The sequence below is a fragment of the Periplaneta americana genome, chromosome 9 (assembly GCF_040183065.1).
Source record: "Periplaneta americana isolate PAMFEO1 chromosome 9, P.americana_PAMFEO1_priV1, whole genome shotgun sequence".
In the NCBI taxonomy this organism is placed as follows: Eukaryota; Metazoa; Arthropoda; class Insecta; order Blattodea; family Blattidae; genus Periplaneta; species Periplaneta americana.
Genome location: NC_091125.1, coordinates 167,785,741 through 167,808,259, shown reverse-complemented (window position 1 = coordinate 167,808,259; position 22,519 = coordinate 167,785,741). Strand labels below are relative to the sequence as shown.

Below are 22,519 nucleotides of genomic sequence, written 5' to 3'. Positions count from 1 at the left end.
TTCATTTAGTAACTGATAATTGGCTTCATTCAACTGTCTTTCGATCAATTAACAACATTAAGCAGCAAAGTTACATGAAATTATATAATCAATATATTTACAAACGAAGATATCTGGACAGATGAATGCGTACAGTGCGTCTTTGCCATCATGCCCGCGTGCCCAGTGGGAGGCCGCGCTTCTGCCGCTGAGGTGGCAAGAGAGCTCGCGTTAGGCCCGTAAAGGCTGGTTCACAATAAACCGGGAACGGAAACGACAACGAGAACGATACCGGAAATGTTAAAACAAATATATTTAAATGTGAGCATTCACAATAGTTAATTGTGAATGTTCACATTTAAATACATTTATTTTAACAATATTTCCGTTCTCGCTCTCGTTGTCGTTTCCGTTCCCGGTTTATTGTGAACCAGCCCTAACACACTTGCAGAGTTTTCGCCAGCGAGAAATGTGTTGCGAGAAAATTAAAAAATTGATAACATGGATTCAAATGGACGTCCACACACTGGAAGAGATTCTCGTTCGAGGCAAAAACCTCGCGCGAGTTTCTCGCTGGAATCGCTAGCTCAGCGAATTTTCTTGACACATTTATCAAAGATGTTTGACATTTATACTCTTTATGACGATTGAATGTAGAAAAAGATATCACAGGTGGCGATGAATTGTATTGTTTTTATTTGAAAATGAGGAAAGATGGCTGATAATTGCTGTCAGAAACTTATCGAACTTGTACGATGTCACCCGTAGGCCTATTTATATGATACATGGGATGAAAACTATAAAAACACAACTTAAAGAAGAAATCTGAAGACAAATATCAGATTATCTGAAAATAAATAGGGCTATATTTTATTTTGATGAGATTTAATACTATTAATTAAACATTTGAAATAATGTATCTATATGTCTTAACAGTTTACATAATTTTAATCAGAATATAGCAAAGAATTCTCTATCATATCATGAATGGCAAAAACCTGTGGCCCATTCAACCTGAAACAACGCCTAAACGTATCATCATTCAAATCAAAACCAGTGTCCACAACTCGCCCTTATTTTCGTAAGATACAATGTGATTTTCAGATATTTCTGGCTTTAATTTTAGGCCTACTTCTTCTTTTCATGAACAAAATATGTTCATGTAACTCCATTTCCTCATCATCTGAATACTAGGAATTCAAGATAGCGTTTTTACGTAATTTGTAAAGTACGACAATATACTTACAGGTTATACATTTAAGTACGACAATATACGTAAATACATAACCTATAATATTTCCCCCAACGAGTGATTACTATAATCAGAAAAATGCTTTCTGCATGAAGGCAGTGCATAGATGATCATAGCGAGGTGTGATCTGTGATAGCGAGAACTTGCCAAGTGTGTGGAGGAAGGCTCTTCGCCTCTTTCTCGCAACACATTTCACGCTAGCGAAAACTCTTCAAGTGTGTCACGGGCCTAACTTAACTCGTTAAAACTTACAATGCAGCTTCATGCACAATATCTGGATCTCTGTCATTCTGTGATGCCGCGTAGCCATGCAGATGAAATCAGGCCTCATCATAAAAAAATCGGCCGGGAATCAAATTCTTCATTATTTACTTTTTCTTATACAGAGTGGGGTATAGGAACCAAGTGTTTTTAAAATAATCATAAAACAGTTAGTTTTTGTTTTCAACATATTTTATTCGTAGAACAACGTTTGTGAGAACATACCATTTCAATTATGAGCGGAAAATTACATCTGGCATGTGATGTCCGTCCGTGTTGACGCATTGTTTAAGGCGCTGACGAAAATTCACCTCTATTCTTGATTTGGGTGATGTGTTGACGTACTGTGTCCTTTAATTCATCTAATATTCGGGGTTTATCCTCGTAAACACGTCCCTTTAGGTACCCACATAGAAAAAAATCACGTGGATAGGTCAGGTGACCGAGGGAGCCGTGGAACATCACCAAATCTCGAAATGATACGATTGGAAAACAGGAGGCAAAGAACTGCCATTGACGCTCTGGAGATATGCGCCGTGGCCCCATCTTGCTGAAACCACCCATCTTGTATGGGTGTAAATGTAAATCGCCATGCAAAATCCGTCTTACCGTACGATTGCTGACCGGCCTGGGCTGCGCAGTATCGCTTATCTGACTGAAAATTTTCTGGAGTACGCACTCTGTGTTGGGGGCCGGGAGATTTATTCTTCAGTAACCTAACATAAGATTGTGTCACGCACGGGAACAGAATCATTGCGATTAATATTGAATCTGTAGCAAAACTCACGCCGTATCGAGCTCACCGACTCGCCATTTCTAACAAAACAATCGTACGCAAACATGCGTCCACTACTCCATGATGCCGACTGCAGGTGAAATGCTATGAGCCACGGAATGGACTGTCACATGCAGCACGTCTTTTCCTTTCATAATGACCGAGTACAAGCCATTTAAAAAACACTTGGTTCCCATGCCCCACCCTGTACCTAATTACAAAAATTAAGCCTGCGATTGTAATCTTGGATCTGTAACTCATGACATGATAGAATTCTGTATGGTTTTAGTTTCAATAATTGTGTTGCCACTCACGCAGATGCTTTAGAAATCCCCGTCTGCTGTGCTAAATGTCTCAAGAGACTTGCGTGAGGTAGGCCTACGCTCTAATGTCGCACCAATTGTATCCAGTTTTTCCTCCGTAAGAACACGGCGCTTTTGTTGTCTTTTTCTGTCATTTACAGAACCTGTTTCATTGAATCTATTAAATAACCTTAATATTGTTTTTCTAGAGGGTACTGGCCTATCAGGAAATTTACATCTGAATTTTCGCCTCGTTGAAGCACACGATTTTCTATTCTTTATGTATAGTGAGGATCACGTTAAGTGTAGTTCCTGAAAGTCTAATTTGGCTGTCTCTTCAGTGTCACCAACTAATACCAGTTATCACCAAAGAGGGAAAAATCACAATGCTACGTACCGAAATAATAATAATAATAATAATAATAATAATAATAATAATAATACATTAATTAACAATAACTACATGTTTTATTTATTTAGGTCTACCACATCTCATCTTTATGTTGCGAGGTGTTTTTTTACATGATTCAATAATTTATGAAATAGTATATTTTCCTTCTGGAATTTCGCATATTATGTTGGTAATTAGGATTAGTGTGATCTAATATTAAAATGTATTTTGCCTGGCAACATGAAATTAATTATAATCGATCGACAGCACTAATTACTATTGTTATTATTATTAATTAATTAATTCATTCATTTAGTGTTCTGTCAAAGTATATTTTCTTTATACTGTGGCAGGTCTTTCACTGCAAATCTAGCATTCTCCAATCTTTCCTCTTTTCTGCCTTCCATTTATTATTATTATTATTATTATTATTATTATTATTATTATTATTACTACTGCTACTATATGAGACTTGTTAGATGAAACACAAGGTTCCGGAAATAATGTCAACAATATTGTACATTTGAACTGCGTATAACTGTTCCGTACTTGAAATCAAGTGGTAAGCAGGCGCGTTAACAACAATGTTCAGGGTTGCCAACTTGGAGATTTCAGTGATTTATACTTTTGTTATTTATACTCTATATTCATGTTTATATTCTTCTTTTATTATTTAATATTATTACATTTTGTTAGATATACTTTGTCATTTTAGGCAGGCCACTCTGGTGGTAAGTTTTGTAAATTAAATTAATTCGTAGTGTTCTGTCTTCCTCTTTGTCCCCGCATGTGATCCATTATCTTAATGTCGTCTATCATCTGATATATTCTTCTGCCACGAACTCTTCTTCCGTTCACCATTCCTTCTAGTACATCCTTCAGTAGGCAATTTCTTCTCAACCAGTGATCCAGCCAATTCCTTTTCCTCTTCCTGATCAGTTTCAGCTTCATTCTTTTTTCTCCCACTCTTTCCAACACAGCTTCATTTCTTATTCTGTGTATCCATTTCACACACTCCATTCTTCTCCATATCCACATTTCAAATGCTTCTAGTCATTTATCTCCACTTCGTCGTAATGTATTTTCTGCGCTGTATAATTCCACACTCCACACAAGACACTTCACTAATTTTAATCGATTCGATTATTCGATTAAATATTTTTGATCGATTAATCTTACAATGGAAACTGATCTATTAATCGATAAGATTAATATATTAAATCCCCCAACACTAGTGATTTTTTTATTATCCAATTTAATAAACCCTATTTCACCCTGAGGTATATTACGGTTATAGTTGGCATCAAAATACATATTTTATAACCAATAAACAATAGTAAAGTGATAATATAAAATAGTGGTCACCGTTACAATTCACATGAATTATGTAGAAGCATGCACCTTAATGAAAGAATGGCTCCTGTTATAAAGATTAATGAGATGTTTGAGGAATAATCAATGTAAAAGGTATACAAGAATGTCTAACCGTTTCAGAGTAAATCACGATCTTAAAAAGATAATCAATAGTAGAGTAATAAAACAAAGTTTGACTTTCACTTTCAAATTAATACTTAATTCATGAACAATGAAACAGTTAAGAGTAATAAAGAGATATTACAAGCAATGATTTACGGTTACAAGTTACATACATATTTCAGGAACAATTACAATAATTAAAATATAACACAAGTAATGACTTACAACTAACGAATACCGAAATTCTTGAAGGGCAATATATAATGGTAGGGGCAATACAAAAGATTTAAAAACAAATGTAAACAGTACAGTAAAGGAATAGTAGAAAAAATGACTTTAAGATTACAAATTAAACACATTCTTTTTAAAGCAATAGGTAACAACAAAGAGATAGTAATAACAATACACTGACTGTAGTTACTGATTAATAGACATCGGATTTTTAGGCACTAAAAATTGCAGTTTTAGGCGCCTAAAATAAGCTCAAAATTTGTAAAATTAGGCTCTATTTTAATGAAAATAGGCATTTTAGGCATATCAAGGTATCATACTTATTTCTTTCACTGAAATTTTTAGTTATATACTGAAATACGCACAAAAAAGTATGTTTAAACATTTAAAAAAAATACTATATTATATTTATAAACAGAGCTGCACAAATTTAATATATTGAAACTAATGAAATAATGATTATTGATATCAAGATTACTCATTTTAAGTTATTGAAATTCAGTTCCATGCTCAGACTTTATTATAATTATCTGCACAGTACACCACCAGAATTTTTTCTAAATTCTCCACAGTTAACCTTTGCCTTTTGTCACTGAGAATCATTTTGAAAGCAGAAAAGCTTCTTTCAACCGAAACTGATGTGAGAGGCGCAAATTTTAAATTAGGTACAATAGAAACATCAATACTTACTGGAACATTTACACTTTCCCCCGATACCACTCTTGATACTTTTTCCAACAATGAAAATCCTACATTCTTATTTAATACGTTGTCCCACTTATTTTTAACTTTTTTCCCAGTTTCGCCCAAAGCAGAATGTATGTTCACTTGAGCTTCCTTTACTATTGCTATTTGGCTACAAAGAGATTGTTTTTCACGTTCTAATTGTTCAATGCTTGCAGGTATGAAAGAAAAGTTTGATGTTATGTAGGCAATATCGTTTTTCACTCGTGAGTCATTCAATCTTTCACTGCTTTCACACACGCTGCACTATCAGTTTCAGGTAATTTATCAATAACTGTGACCACTTCTTTAAAATAGCTACTTAAAATAATACACCACTGACTGAATCCAGGTTCCCCATCGTGTAACAACCGGCTGAGGTGGGAGTGGGATATCTGGAAAGTTCTCTCTGAATATTGAAATCCTGGATGGGGCTTTACAAAAACATTTTTTTGTGTTAGAAATAAACGAATTGACAAGAGGAAATTCATTCCGGATTGTTTCAGAAACCCTGTGAAGGCCATGTGCTAGACAGGTTACATGCGTGAGGTTAGGATAAAATGTTTTAAGAAGTGGAGCTGCAGCAACCATGTATGAGGCAGCATCAGTACAAAACAACAGAACTTTAGAATCGTCTATATTACCTGAGTATAAAGACTGTAGGCCTTTATTTACAAAATAAGCAATGGCTTGGCTATTCACTTTCGAAAGTTCCTTAACACATACGAGGTGTGGAATCGAAGGTCCATCAGGACTAAGTTTTCCTACTACCATATTTTCTATATACCTATTCATAGGATCTGAGGTTTCATCCACAGAGACCCATATGTAAGAATCACCTATATCCTCCCGAATGGAAGCTAAAGTTTCATTGTATATTCTGTCTAAGTAATTTTTTCTTAGGGTCGACTCAGATGGGATATTTTGTTTGCAGTATTTTTGTAAAAACTGTCTTAAAACCGGATTTTCAATTGCATTCCAGGGAATGTTAGCAGGAACAAACGCTCTGGTTAAATCAGCATAGAAATTGCTGCTGAGATTGGATGAAGTAGGCTGTGTTAGTAAAGTTTGTTGCAGTTGACTTTTCTGCTGAGCTTTAGCCTTATGAGCCGCTCCTTGCACATGTTGCTTTAGGTGGCACTTCTTTTCTTGCGAAATCTAAAAATGTAAAGTAAACTGAATAAAATTAAAATAAAATCCTAATTGTTGTAGTGCCGTATTTCTATCACAAAGTTAGTGGGTTCGAACAATCAAAATTTTAATGACCTGCAAATACTTTAACTATCGGAATTTAAAAGGTTAAAGTGTAGTGGTCTTAAAAAGAATTATACCTCAGGATAGCTCAGTCAATGTATATTTCAACTATTGTTACATACCTGTTTGCTACAAATCTTGCCTCAAGGCATTTCTCTATACTTATTGTATCACGCAATACTAATGATTTTATTATTATTATTATTATTATTATTATTATTATTATTATTATTATTATAATCAATGTCATTCCGATAATTCTGGCGCTGATTTGTAAAGAAATGAAACCCTCTGAACGATATATAGCAAATTAAAGTTACTGCGTAGTAAAATAAATTGGAAATCAACATTAAGCTGGCAGAAATACATATTATAAATGGTGATCCAAGAACATTCTCCAATGTCTGTCAGAAAAAAAAACAAACGTCGAACAGCTCGAACACGAGGATTAAAACAGAATACCCGCATAAAAGTTATAATGGGATAGAAACCGATATGCAAATACGAAGATGGTGATTATGAAAAATTCAATCAACCCATTACTAAAATGCATGACACAATAACGAAAATCTCAGAACAGGGCGGGTATACAAACTAGATCCTTCCTATGAAGGTAGATCTATACCGAAGATCACTCATAAAGACCTTCAAATTGTCAAAGGTTGGCTAAGGAATTCTGCTTAAATGCTGAAAAAGAAGGCAGTAGAAGCACACAACTGCATCATGTCAATCAGCGGTTAAGTAATTATTTTGAAATTAATATTATTTAACAGCCACCGGCGTAGCTCAGGCGAGAGCGCGTTTACCTGCTGATCCGGAGTTGCACTCGAGAGTGGGTTCGATTCCCGATTGAGTTGATTACCTCGTTGGGTTTTTTCCGAGATTTTCTTTAACCGTAAGGCGAATGTAAGGTAATCTATGGGGAATTCTCGGCTTATGAAATGTGTTCTATAGTGTCAGTGAAATGTGTTATAGAGTGTCGGTGAAATGTGTCCTAAAGTGTCAGTGAAATGCGTCATAGTGCCACTACAGTGAGTGAGATGAGAGACTATTGAAACTTATGTAGGGCCAATGCATACATGTATGTAGGTTGTATTGTAAATTTAGGTATTTTATGTTTTATTATTAATTGTAATTACTGTGTTAAATTGTATTGTGTATTCTTATTGTATTGTGTATTGTTTATCATTTTATTATGTATTGTTTATATTGTGTATACCACTGCTTGCCCACTTGCAATGTAAATAAATACACACACACACACACATCTCGCCATCACCAATTCTATCGACGCAAAATAACCCAGTTGTTGATAAAACATTAAAGTGAAAAAAAAAAAAATTAACATAAAAACAAACTCTTCGTATAACACCCAGAATGTAACTATTCAATGTTCAATGGTATATTTCCCGAGAGATTAAAATATTCAGTGGTTATTCCTATCTTCAAAAAGGGAGAAACAACGTCTCCAGAAAATTACAGACCCATATCACTTCTACCAGTCTTCTCCAAAATCTTAAAAAAAGTAATGTATAAAAGATTATAGCATCATCTAGAAAGGTACAACATTTTAGTCCCAGAACAATTTGGATTTAGGAAAAATAAAGGCACAGAAAATGCAACATTTAGTTTAACTGACAAAATTCTGGAGGCAGTAAATAAAAAATTACAAGTTGGAGGGATTTTCTGTGATTTATCCAAAGCATTTGACTGTATAAATCATAAAATGCTGCTAGATAAATTAGATTATTATGGAGTGTTAAATTGGAAAAATCATATTAAAGAAATTACCCCCAAACTAAATTCAGCTTGTTTTGCTATTAGATCTATGCAAAAGATAGTAAATATCAATACCTTAAAAACAATATACTTTGCATACTTCCACTCGGTAATGAGTTTTGGAATAATATTCTGGGGAAATTCCACAGATAGTAACAATATATTTCTATTACAAAAAAGAGTAATTAGAATAATATTAGGTGCCAAATCTAGGGAATCGTGTAGGACTATTTTCAAAAAACTACAAATAATGCCCATGGCTTGTCAGTATATCTTTTCATTAATAGGCTTCCTCGTATGTAATCGTGAAAACTTTGTAACTAATTCATCAGTTCATAGCATAAATACACGTCAAAAAAATGACTTTCATACTCCATCGGCAAGTCTATCGTGCTATCAAAAAGGAGTGCGTTATATGGCAGTAAACATTTTTAATAGCCTCCCTATCGATATAAAAAATGAAACTCAAAACATAAAATTATTTAGGGCCAAATTAAAGAAGTACCTAATTTCTCACGCCTTCTATTCTGTAGGTGAATTCATGACATTCAATAACACTTCATGAAATTGATACTAAAACTATGTGTTGTACTAGTAGACTATATTGTAAATCTCGTCTGTATATATTTCATCTAGACTGTGACTATAAATTAAGATTTTATAATATAATAGTATTAAGTTTTTTTACTTGTTCCATATTCTAGCTGTAAAGCAATGTATGAATACCATGGAATGTTAATAAATACAATACAATACAATACAATACAATGTCACATTCTGACACTAGCTTAATTTTCGGAATTATATTTAAGATGATATGATTACGTATGTGTGTTGTTAATGTTTTTGTATGTCTCAAATTGATGCCTGATGTTTGTTTTGCAATCGCAATGCCTAATTTACGGATTGTTTATGTTTTGTTTACATCGCGTAAGCTAATTTAATTTTCTTTTCCATTTCTCTTTATGCTTATCTTTTTTGTGTAAAACTATAGCCCTAACATACATATGTAAAATAGGGCTAACCCCCCCCCATTGGAGATACAATAATAATAATAATAATAATAATAATAATAATAATAATAATATTATTTAAGATGATAAAAAAAAACATTGTTCAGAATTTCTCTCAGATACCATACAGAAACTTTACTTTCACGTTAAAAACACATTAACATTCTCCTTCAGGCCTATACAGAACAGAAAAAATACTATTTTAAGGGAAAAGCTATGAAACGATTTTGTCGTTTTTCCTTCTCCTCTCAGTCTGTAGCACGATACAAATAAGAAATTTGTAATTATAGACAACCCGTGTATCAGTCAAAGTTCAAGTTCAACCGCTTCTCCCGTCATTTTTTTTTAGAAGCACGTAACTGATGACGTCATTTCTGTTAATTTATAATGGATGCAGTTACTAATCTTGTACCGATACCAACCAACTTTAACTTTGTTTCCTACACTAAAGAAGTCGTTAAAGAAAGCATCAATCAACAAAACACAGAAATAAACCAAACCTAACATTATTACTAGTGACTAGCAAAATATGAACTTTCACAGTTCTAAACCATTCTTGCTAGCGGTATTGAGACAAGTAATTATCTCGTATTTTCACGATTCATGGTGTGAAGAATGCAATTAACGCAAAATAAGTTTTCTCCTTTCATAATGATTTGGTAAAATGTTCATATTTAATAAAATAATACCTTCATATATTTTTCTTCGTATTTTGTACGAATTCCCCCTCTCCGTTAATATTAAATACTTACCACAGAACTGGGCTTTCCAGATACTATAAGAAGGCCATAGAAATGTTTTCCAGGAAACACTTGAAAACTCCAAGCCAACCATTCTACTCCAAGTTAGTAAGGTGCTTGAAGGTATTGTGAAATACCAGCAAATATAGGATGTCTCAACAAAAACGGCGGAATAAATGCAACAAAATCAAAGACGTTACATAGTATACGAACAAAACAGATAACAAATATACTAAAGATGTTATTAATTGGTCCAACAGAATAATATTTATTACTGTGACAATTAATATTTGAGGAGAAAAATTCGCTCCGGGGCCGAGGATCGAACTCGGGTTCTTGGTTCTACGTACCAAGCGCTCTGACCACTGAGCTACGCCGAATTCAATCCACAGCGCCGGATCGAACCTTCCTCCTACAGTGTTGTTTCCCTTTTTGTGGTCTTACTCCAACAGTAACAGATATTATTCTGTTGGACCAATTAATAACATCTTTAGTAAATTCGTCTAGCTAGCAGTGCATTATTCTGTACAGATTGCTGTGCACTTTACTGCGGAATCTCGGCTGAGTGCGCTCCTTGTGTAATGGCAGTTGACTTGAAATATAAACGTCAACGTATATGCCCAACTTGGAGTCAGGCCACAAATAGGGAAACAACACTGTAGGAGGAAGGTTCGATCTGGCGCTGTGGATTGAATTCGGCGTAGCTCAGTGGTCAGAGCGCTTGGTACGTAGAACCAAGGACCCGAGTTCGATCCCCGGCCCCGGAGCGAATTTTTCTCTTCAAATATTAATTAAGAAAATAAATAGATAACAGTGCTGCCAAACCAACAACAAGATAATGGCGCAATAACTCAATATCTTGTTATTGTTGAGCTGAGGAGGCGAGACCTGGCACGTGAGCTGTGCGAAAGTGAAAAGAAAGAATAAGCTATTTTATAGTTTGTTTCATGATGATTAATGTTATACGAATTTACCTATACAGAAGTTAATCTCAGACTAAAACCTATTTTCCCGCACCATACCAATTGGTGATATAGACCATACGTAGGAAGTTCGTACCAAAACAGTAGATTTCAGTTGAGTATAGCGAGGAGTATAGATGTCACCCGCGCCTCGCCCTGCTCCCGCTCGCTACAGACGATACATAGTTGTTGTTGTTGTTTAATAATGCCAGCGTTTGACAATAAAGTCATTTGACCTCTTGCACTCCAATATTTTTCAATGATATTATCATGGTCAGCCACTGAAGCACAGATTTTGATGTGTTCCGAATCCTTTCTTGGTTTGAGTTGCACAATGGGCAGTTAGGGGACTGATATATTCCAATTCTATGCAGGTGTTTGGCCAAACAATCATGGCCTGTTGCCAATCTAAATGCAGCTACTGTACAGACGATTTTCGTGGTAAATCGGGAATTAACTGTGGATTATGATGCAGAGAGTTCCATTTTTTCCCTTGAGATTGTGTTCTCAAATTTTGTTTGTTGAAGTCTAAGTAGAGTAATACGTAGATTTAGTAACAGGTCTGAGACGATACATAGTATGTTCACATAGACAACGCATAGTGGCATTCTGTGGTGTTGTGTAGAGTCGTGAATAGTTTAATAGTCGGCAAACCTTAGTATAATCAGCTGGTGTGGTCTGGGAATACAATTAGCTGGGTATCAGCATAAAAATTCTACTGACATAGTACTAGGGTTCGGCCTTACCCTGCAGAGATAACCAGTGATTAGGATTGAACACTATCTACACACAGTCCAGATTTGTATGTATTTGTATTCAATGCTACGAGCTCCGAGAGTGATATACTATAGACAGCTATAAATTATAACAAAGATAAGAAATACAAACTGCAAAGACAGAACAAACACAATTTAAAACAAAATAGAAACTAAAATCAAATTAATCTATACTAATAATAAATCTGTAGCCGAAATTTTTCTGGTAATTTTCGATTTTCCAAAAATAATTGGTCCTAACATATATAATTAACCACCCTGAAACCGTAAATCGCTTTTTTGAAATTTTTGTTTGTATGTCTGTCTGTATGTTTGTTACCTTTTCACGCGATAATGGCTGAACCGATTTATATGAAAATTGGAATATAAATTAAGTTCGCTGTAACTTAGATTTCAGGCTACATGACATTCAAAATACGTTATTTAAAAGGGGGTTATAAGGGGGCCTGAATTAAATAAATCGAAATATCTCGCTTATTATTGATTTTTGTGAAATATGTTACATAACAAAAGTTTATTTAAAAAATATTTCCGATAAGTTTTATTCTTTGAAAAATTTTGACAGGACTGATATTTAATGAGATAAATGAGTTTTAAATTAAAATATAATGCCATCTATGGTGGTGTAACGAAATGAAAACAAATGACTACGTCTATAAGGGGCCTTGGACAACAATAATCGAAAACTATGAAACATAGCCTACATAGAATGTTTCTGTGTTTGTATGAAGTAATATCGAAAGCTAAATTAACCGATTTGTATAATTAATTATTATTTCACCATTGAAAGTGTAGTTTCTCTAGATGGACATAATGCTATAATGTTATTACAGTAACTTCTGAGTGCTCTCTGGACCAACATGATCGCATTTTAATATGTTAAATACAATTTAAATTAAGTAACATATTAAACAATTTGTCCTTCTATCAAACATGCATGTTCCCTGGATCAAACGTCCTATTTTAATTATGTAATTACTTTATATTTATTTCTAACGGGTGCAGCGGAGCGCACGGGTACGGCTAGTAATAAATATTATTGAAAAACAGTGCCGGAATTAGGCGGCAATTTCCAAGAGGGCGGCATTTTTTCTCTCTCCTTCTCTTCTTTTTTATTTCCATTTTAGTAGTAGGTTTATTTTGCCTGGCAGAGTTAAGGCCATGAGGCCTTCTCTTCCACTCAACCAATTTGAAATTTGTTTTTAAAACATTTGTTTGTAAATCTTTTCTTAAGTTTGTTCTTTAACACCTTGTGTAAGTTGGATATTGTTTTGTTATCGCATTGTCGCGATCGTAGCGAGAGTAAAAGGAAGTGTGCAGCTGCATAGTTATATTATAATGCCGGTATCACATTATTATATTATCAACTGCTTAAATTTAACTGCTTGTATAAACAAGAATGCATCGCTGAAAATCAAATTGGATGAGTGTTTATTATATTATAGTTATGAATGGTAACCAGAATTCTCAGTTACATATTATCCAATATAATATATCGTCAACAATACTATTTAATCACTCTTCAGCATGTGCACTATATAATATGATATGAAAGGTTTATTCCGCAAAGAGTTCAGGTGCTATGCATAGACATTTCGCTAGCTCGCGCTACAAGAGTGTTAAACTAGCCTCGGCTATCGAGTGATTACTTGTACAGGATTCATATCATATCGGTAACACTGGTTTATGAATACGAAAAACGTTAGTTCGCTCATCATCCACCGGAAGCTCGCACTAAGAATGTCTATGAATATGGCCCTTGGAGTTTATTTTTCAACTAGCCATACCCGTGCGCTCCGCCGCACCCGTTAGAAATAAATATAAAGCAATTACATAATTAAAATAGGACATTTGATCCAGGGAACATTCGTGTTCAATAGAAGGATAAATCGTTTATTATGTTAGGTCTACTTAATTTAAATTGTATTAAAAAATTAAAATGCGTTCATTTTGATCCAGAGACCACTCATTTGGTCATAAAAATTATTTTAGGAAATACAGGGAACGAATGCCTATCAAGTTTTCTGTGCATAAGAAGCTATTTTTATCTTACCTGTCCTCGATTCACTCAGAAGTTACTGTAATAACATTATAGCATTATGTCCATCTAGAGAAACTGCACTTTCCAATGGTGAATTAATAATTAATAATACAAATCGGTTAATTTAGCTTCCGATATAACTTCATACAAACACAGTAACATTCTCTGTAGGCTACCGTATGTTTCATAGCTATCGATTGTTGTTGTCCAAGGCCCCTTATAGGCGAAGTCATTTGTTTTTTATTTCATTACACCGCCTTAGACGGCATTGTTATTGTAATTTTGAAACTCATTTATCTCATTAAATATCAGTCCTATAAACATTTTGCATGGAATAAAACTTATCGGAAATTATTTTTAAAAAAACTTTTGTTATGTAATATTTTTCATGAAAATTGATAACAGACAGACAGACATACAAACAAAAATTTCAAAAAAGCGATTTTCGGTTTCAGGGCGGTTAATTATATATGTTAGCACCAATTATTTTTGAAAAATCGAAAATTACCAAAAACATTTCGGCTACAGATTTATTATTAGTATAGATTTAGTTTATACTTCCTATCGAAGTAAGAAATACTCGTAATAATTATACCACCAACAAAACCAATGCTTAAAAATAAACCACAGCCTGACTTTCACAAATCAATTTTTCTTTGCGTCGAGTCTGATGTGCTTCGTCAGATCGACTTTGATGACATCAACAATGCTTTTTCTCTGTGAAGAAAGTGCGAAGGAAATCTTTATAATTCACAAATAAGATGCATGTATTTTGATTCCAGTAATTTGTTGTTTTCTGAATTGTAACATTTCATTTAAAACTAATTTAAACCAAACACGGCCTGTATAACAGCTGCTCATAAACTGTTTGTAAGAGTTGTGGGGCAGAAAATTTAGCACTGCCTAGGGGCGGCACTATGTATATCTAAATCCGGTCCTCCTGAAAAATACTGAAGTGTATAGAAGAGTAGAACAATCCCTTAAAATCGTAAAGGAGGTTTCCTATTAGCCAACGATGCAAGATGACTTTAATCTGTTAAAATGTACAGGTGCCTATTGTGGTAATTTATTGAATATAGCAATTACAACCGAGCTACAACAATTCTTTGATTTGCACAGTCTAATATCTGATTCAGAAAAATAATAATTGTACATCCTTTGACATAGGAAATGAGACCAAGTCCCACCTCGAAATAGCTCGTGCATTTTACATAGAGAGATTCGAAGCCCGATGTTTGTAATGAGAAGAAAGAGCTCTATCGCTAAGCTATAAAGGCTTTGTAGCAGGGGCGATTTTGCGGGCTACTGGGGCTACCGGTGGTAGCCCAAGGAAATTACAAAAGAAAAAGTTTATAATATAACATAATGTAATAATTTTGTATTATTAGTTTTACCAGAGTAATTAAAATTAAAGTAATTGTTAGATATATTTTGTGTAATAATAGGGTCAGCGGTAGCCCAAACCCTTTAACCAGTATACGCCTCTGCTTTGTAGGAAATATCGTCATTGATTTTATGAAACCTCTTATGTGACAGTACAGAGAATCATTTTTCAGGAAGAAGGAAAAAGTAATTAAATATCAATAGGCCTATACTGATCCTCGATGATATATTCACCAACTTTTTCTACCGAATTATCTACTAATATTCTTCTGTAGGCCTATTGATATTTAATTACTTTTTTCTTCCTCCTAAAAAAATCATGCTCTGTACTGTCACATACATATAGGAGGTTTCATAAAATCAACGACGATATGTTACTTCGTGACATACAGATACATCGCTGCTACGACTTGACTTCTTCCTTGGAACTCGATGCTTAATATTTGCCCTCTATTTTTTAAACATCCTGTATAAATGTTGAAGTTTTTCATTATGTATAAATTTACAACAGTAAGGTCTATTTTTTTTTCTCTGATAAGAGTATAGAATGTGCATCGTAAGGAAAAGCCTGTTGGGATTTCTATGTTTTTTTTCTTTTTCTAGAATGACAATTTTGGATACAGAACTGCTATTCTCCCCCTGCCCATTATAGCCTACTACTGAAAAAATGCATATTATGAATTTTTAAGAAATGTTGGGGTATAAGAGGCATAGGTGGAGATAAAACGTAGAACAATTTCCCTGAGAGAGAGGGGCACAAAAGGGTGATAAAATAGCTAATTCATAAATACGTATTCTTATCATAAGCATACGATTACGAATACGACCACATGCATAAAAAAGACAAATATATACCTGTACATAAATAATGAAAAAATGAAATTCACTAAGCCCTCTGAAACCTATAGGCTACTAGGTGACCAGATTCACATCGATAGAAAAAGAGGACACAAAGCTTCAAAAAGGAGGACAGAAACTATGTACTTAATTTAGGACTACGCCAATATTAATTATACTATAAATGACGTCAATATCTATTTTCTTACAAAATATTTACAGTATAGGCCTATTTAGGCTTATATCATTATTAAAAGTATATTAATATTACAAAATAATTATAACAGAACTTGATAATAATGAAAGTCAAGGGAACTACAATTATTAAAGAGGACAGAAAAGTATCTCTTTAGATTTAGACTTAGGCCTATATTATACTTAAAATTATGTCAATATTTGTTTTATTACGATATACTTACGATAAAACTTAAGAATATAGGCTAAAATGAGTTTACAGTTAATAACTACATGAAAGCCAAGGGAACTATAATTATTATCAAAATACATAAAAAGACCGCACAAAATATGGATTTAATATTATTCTGTAAGCAAACAGAGTTATTATGATCGTTGGCAAAGAGTATATTCTGTCGATGCTGCTGCCACCTACAGGCAAATTACTTGAAAAAAGCGTTAACTCAGATAATTTCAAAATATCAGGCATAAAAATTACGAAAAGGAGGACATTTCTTGATTTTTAAAAAATCCGGACAAAAGAGGACGTCTGGTCACCCTACCTATACCTAACTTACCTAAGTACAACAAAATGTCAATTAAGTTAATATATCAAATAAATACTGTCTATATTTATTAATAAGATCTTATGATTCTTGTGTGAACTAGGAAGCTATGGCATCACTGATTCTGTTGGATGCTTCATATTTGTCCACTTCACTATTATATTAGGTACTTATAACAGCTTGAATGTCATCATCCGCAGCAATAACAGATGCATCAACATTTACACTATTATCCGTAGTATTAGCAGGTTCTTCATTATTACTGATAAATTTACTTCCAGTTTGTTCTACAGGCTATTTTAAAAAGGAACGAATATATCGCGAACTCATTGTCACATGAAATGAACTGAATGAACTCTAGAAAATTTTCCAGGTTTGTCCCAATTCTTTCTTATCCATACTATAAAAAGATAAATCGCATTATGAATACTTGTATTTGCTTATATTAATTTGCAGATAAATATATTATAACTCCTCAGTATTATATGCTTTCTTCATACCAATGCTAGAAAGGGATAATATCCTATATTACTTTGAACTGGGGGGGCATTGCTCACCTATCCCCTCCCATATCTCCGCTTATGAATAGACCTCGGATTTTAGGTTAAATTTATTTTTTATCTGTAGGGATAAACTAAAACTAGTTAAATATCTTCACATTTTATATAAAATATGAACGTTTGAAAGCGGTTTTATAGTGCCTAAAAATGCCTATTTTGCCCATTGAAACCTATTTTTAAGATATAGGAGCCTAAAATTGCCTATTTCTATTTGTTACATACATAGTATATTTTTTTAAATTTTCATGTAGCAGTCAAAGAGACAGTTCTGAATGTCATGAGGTAGGTTTGGTTCAAATATCCTGTAATAGTTTGCTTGTAGGAATGAAGAAATCTCTGGAAGGTGTCTGGTTTTCTTGGACACTTGAGCAGACAGTAGGAATGTGATGAATTGGGAGGATGTATTTCTCCCTAAAGAAATCAGCATAACAAATACTGCTAGATTTAAATAGCCTATGCATCCATTGTTTCAATATCATTGGGAAGAATTTTTTTCGTTTATAAAACGGTTCTGTCAAAGAAAAGGCAAAGTTTCACAGTAGAAAATTTATTAATAATGTGTTAATTGTAAATTCATTGGTAAGGTACGGTAATTAATTTAATTGTATTAGCAGCCTTAGAGCAATGGGGTCGATGCATTCGTTAAAAATTGCGTACAGGTATTCATAATTTAAGACTTAACAAAAATAAAGTTTATAACCTCAATACTTTTTTTTACTGTTTTTGTCACTGTATACCATAATGCTTAATATTCACTAATTAATTGCATTTTTGTAGTTACTGTAGTTTGTGTGGATAGCAATTACATTTTAGCTGCCTGAAATTGTATTTTTAGATGTCTAAATGTATGCTTTTAGTGTCTATTTTGATAAATTCAGAGCCTATTGTAGGTGCCTAAAAGTCCGAGGTCTACTTATGAATTAAGAGGTTTTAAGTGTCTTAATAAACAAATGACTCTTTAAAGTTTAAGACAATTTGGTGTCCAATGCAATCTTTAATATTTTTACTCTTGTTTGTCCTCGACAGTAATCTCCCTTAATTAGAACACGACGTAAATATAAGAAATTTTTGTCAAAGCCTTATTTTTAGCCTACAGTAATGATTTGTCAACCACCAAGACTATTTAAAAATACGATCATCACTACCACACTGTGATAAAAAAAAATTTTAATTTTCTTAAGAAATGTAATTTGATAGCAGTCAGGGTTAGATAACATTCAATAATCACGTGTAGGCATAATAAATAATGTCTTACTGGATTATGTCACATGACTATGTTAACATCCACCCATATAATTGCAATTTATATTTTCAATGAGTATCCTAAATTCCGTGAAACTAAGGAATAACATACAAATCTGTACACTAACTGCAGATTCCAAGTATAAACGTTCGGCCTTTCTGAGCCAAAATACACTGACAATATTGAGTAATTTCGAAACAGAATATCTCTGATTGAGATTCTGGCTGATATGTAGGCCTACATCTCACTTGACAATATGTGTCAGAGGAAGAACAATAATTGTTTGTATGCATCTGAAGTCTGACTAGTGTAATATGTCGCTAGTCGACGATGTATGCAATGGTGGAAAGGAACTGGCCACCCTACCTCATTGTCTCCTGGCCTAGTTGCCTAATATGTAGTGCCTTCTTCGTAGCACTTGTGAGGTTCAAATCTGTCTTCGAACAGTTGACTAAACAACAATGCTTTTACGTTCTTTTCCTGTTCTTCACATACCGTAAGTTTGGTTGAAAACAATTTCATATAAAATCTTAAAATTATATTACTTAGATCTAATTTGTGCACTGCTCGTAAATAATCCTCAAACTTAGATTGTATCATCATGTTGTCGTCTATAAAATAATAATAGTTTAGTGCCTCAGTAAGTTACACATTTTTGTTTAATATTGATCCCAGCATGCAGGCATTGTCTCCAATGTTCTGAAGGATTGTTAGATAAAATTACAATGTCCATAAAAATAAGAGTCAATGTAGACGACAGAATAATTAATAAATCGAATAATCGTACGATTTTAATAACTTTTTGGATCGAGAATTATGCATTTTGTTGTTCATTTTGTAAACCTGTCAAATTATATCTGACACATACGCCATTTACTGTCTCGGATCATATAATTTAACACTACTGTTAAGTAAGAGGGCTAATTTTTTCATGCGATTGTAAATGTAATCATAAGAATTCTTTTTACCATTGTAACACAATTAAGAATTATGCTTCTTTACTGACAAGTGAAGAGAATGACGGTTGACTTCATTAAAACGAGGATATGTCACAGCAATTCATAATATATTCACATTATCAATGTGATTACAGTTACACACTTGCTGCGATAACTAACCATTAAAAAATTCCTTTCCACCCAGACAGCATGAAGTAATAACTGTCGAAGTAAATCGAGCTTATGAAATGATGAACTCGTTTCCATCACTGTCAATTCGAGCTAAAACTGTTAATGTCTTAGTGCTAATAACTCATGCACATACATAAATATATCTAATTATACATAAATTAAAATGTTCACACCATGCAATTAAACTTCGTAATAATTTTGAGTGGTGTTTTCCTTGTGATATGAAACAAAAAAAAAAGTGATGATTCAGGGTCTCCTTTATTTGTTATACTTACAGCATACCGGAACATGAAGTACACACAAAAGAACCTATCGTCATGTTGATGTAAGTTGGGCCTCTCTGATGACAATCGAAGCATTGCTTATTTGTTGGTAACGATACTAATTCACGTAAAATCTTAAGATGTTTTTCATCTTGCTTCTTTCTTGCGGAAGCCATGTTGCTTTGGACCGTCCTATACTCATCCCATGGCACACTTTATAAACAAGAAGTTGTTGTCATGTTTTCTACCAACAATATCTTAGTAAGCCATGTATGGCGATAAGCGCGGTTCGTATGAATTGCGAATCTAGATTGCTGCATCAATATATTAAAATAAAGACCTTATAATTAAAGTTTCACCTAGATTATATGAGTTTCAGCTCTATTCAGTATTAACATTCCGATATTATTCAGGTCGATATAACAACATTAAATGAATGGGATCACTTCTTTATTCATACGGCTTGTTTCCGTACAGACACTGTAGTTCAGTATTGTGCCACTAGAATCGCCTAATACCCTCATATATGACGTTTACCACGTGTAGTGCAACTGGCCGTCATTTTTTGTCTGTAATTTAAAAATTCTCAGTATATGGTGTCCGACGTATTTAAAGTTAATATGTATATAATATAATCACTTCATATCACTCTAGACTTTGAGAAAATGTTCAAAGTGTCCACTTCCTATATCAAGACAGGCCTCATTTCGTCTCATGGAACCTAGAACATGCTTTCTCCTGTTTCATGCATCTGAAAATCTGCTACAATTCGGTCACGGAGAGGTTCAACAAAATCTAATGCAGACGAATATGAATGGCTTAAATACGCTGGGCACAGAAACCAAACAAATGGACATGGCCCACCTTTACCTATCCACGTACGAGGAACCCACGAGGGCTGGGCTACTTTTACAGTCCTCTTGCAGGAAACATTTCATCACGATGTTCGCACTCAAGAAAACTAAAATGTGTCAGAGCCAGCTCACATGAAGTGCAACGCTCGACAGAGTATCAGTGCTACTGTCGTTCAAGAAAAAAAAAAAAACACACACACTTACTCACTCACTCACTCTCTCTCTCTCTCTCTCTCTCTCTGATAATGCTGGTGAAATGAGTCTGGGGTCCAGCACCGATAGTTACCCAACATTTGCTCATGTTATGTTGAGGGAAAACTCTGGAAAAACCTCAACCAGGTAACTTGCCCCAACTGGGAATCAAACCCGGGCCACCAGGTTTTGCGGCCAGATGCGCTAACCGTTACTCCACTTTTATCCCTCCCATGTTCTGAAAACAGTTCTTCACCAAATCCTCCAAGTAGATGTTCAACAGGGTAGATGATAAAGGGCATCCTTGTCGTACTCCTCTTCCTATTTCACTTCCTTCAGACATTTCTTCTCCTATCCTGACTTTGACTCGTTGTTTCATGTATAGGTTACTGAACAGCATCCTATCTTTCCAATTCACACTTATTTTCTTTGGGATCCCCATCAGTTTGTTCCAATGCACTCTGTCAAACGCCTTTCCTAGGTCCACAAATACTATATACACTTCTTTATTCTTCTCTAGGTATCGTTTGCCGATTGTTCGTAGTAGTCCAATTGCATCCCTTGTATCTTTTCCTTTACTGAAGCCACTGCTTTTCTTTCAACTGTCCTTCAATCTTAGAATATAAACATCAATTCAGTATTTGCAGGAGATTCTTCACAGAGAATCTTAAAACACTGACAGTCAACTGGAATGAAATGGAAAAAAGAATCTCCACGAGAGAACACAAGAACATGAGCAAACAACATCGTTTTGCATTTACTGGGTCTAAATAAAGTGCAAAATCAGTTAAGTTTTAGTTCCAGTTTTTGAGAGAACTTAAGTTCAGAAATTAGTACAAGTATATTATTAGTGAAAGCTCAAAGTGTCAACATAGTAACAATAATTTATATTCACTTGCAATCTCTCTGTTAAGAATAATACTTAATAGCAATTTTGAAAAAGTATGTAAAATTTAAAATGTGACAACTGAACAAATAGATTAAAAAGAAAACTATATATATATAATAACAAATAAAATAAGGAAATAAACAATTAAAAAATAATTAATTAGAAATTGTAACGATAAAATAAAGGCCAAAATTGTTATGGGCTACTATAGTAGCCCACGCAAGCAATAACGGGATTATTATAAGCTTCAGCACTGAAATGTTAAATGCATGGTTGTGGATATTGGCATGCCCTCATATCAAATACCGGTACATGTATTCCACAAACTCAAAGAAGCAGACTTCCAAGCATGCCTGCATTATTGCGCATGTGTTCTGGTCACTGTTTATGAAAATCCTGATGATCTCCGAAATTGGTGGTGGTATGATTAATGTCATGAGCTATTAAGTGGACATGTCAATAAGCAGAATTGT

General features: G+C 34.0%; 1 protein-coding gene across 3 annotated transcripts in view; it reads right to left on the bottom strand.

Annotated features, from left to right (window-relative positions):
* drongo (Arf GTPase activating protein drongo) overlaps positions 1-20,309 on the bottom strand; it is an 88,357-nt gene extending 68,048 nt beyond the window's left edge. For all 3 annotated transcript variants that reach the window (XM_069836315.1, XM_069836317.1, XM_069836316.1), the window contains exon 1: positions 20,124-20,309. In XM_069836315.1, coding sequence (XP_069692416.1) covers positions 20,124-20,287 — 164 coding nt within the window. In that variant the 5' untranslated portion in view covers positions 20,288-20,309. The remainder of the gene's footprint in view (positions 1-20,123) is intronic.
* Between the last annotated feature and the right edge of the window lie 2,210 nt (positions 20,310-22,519).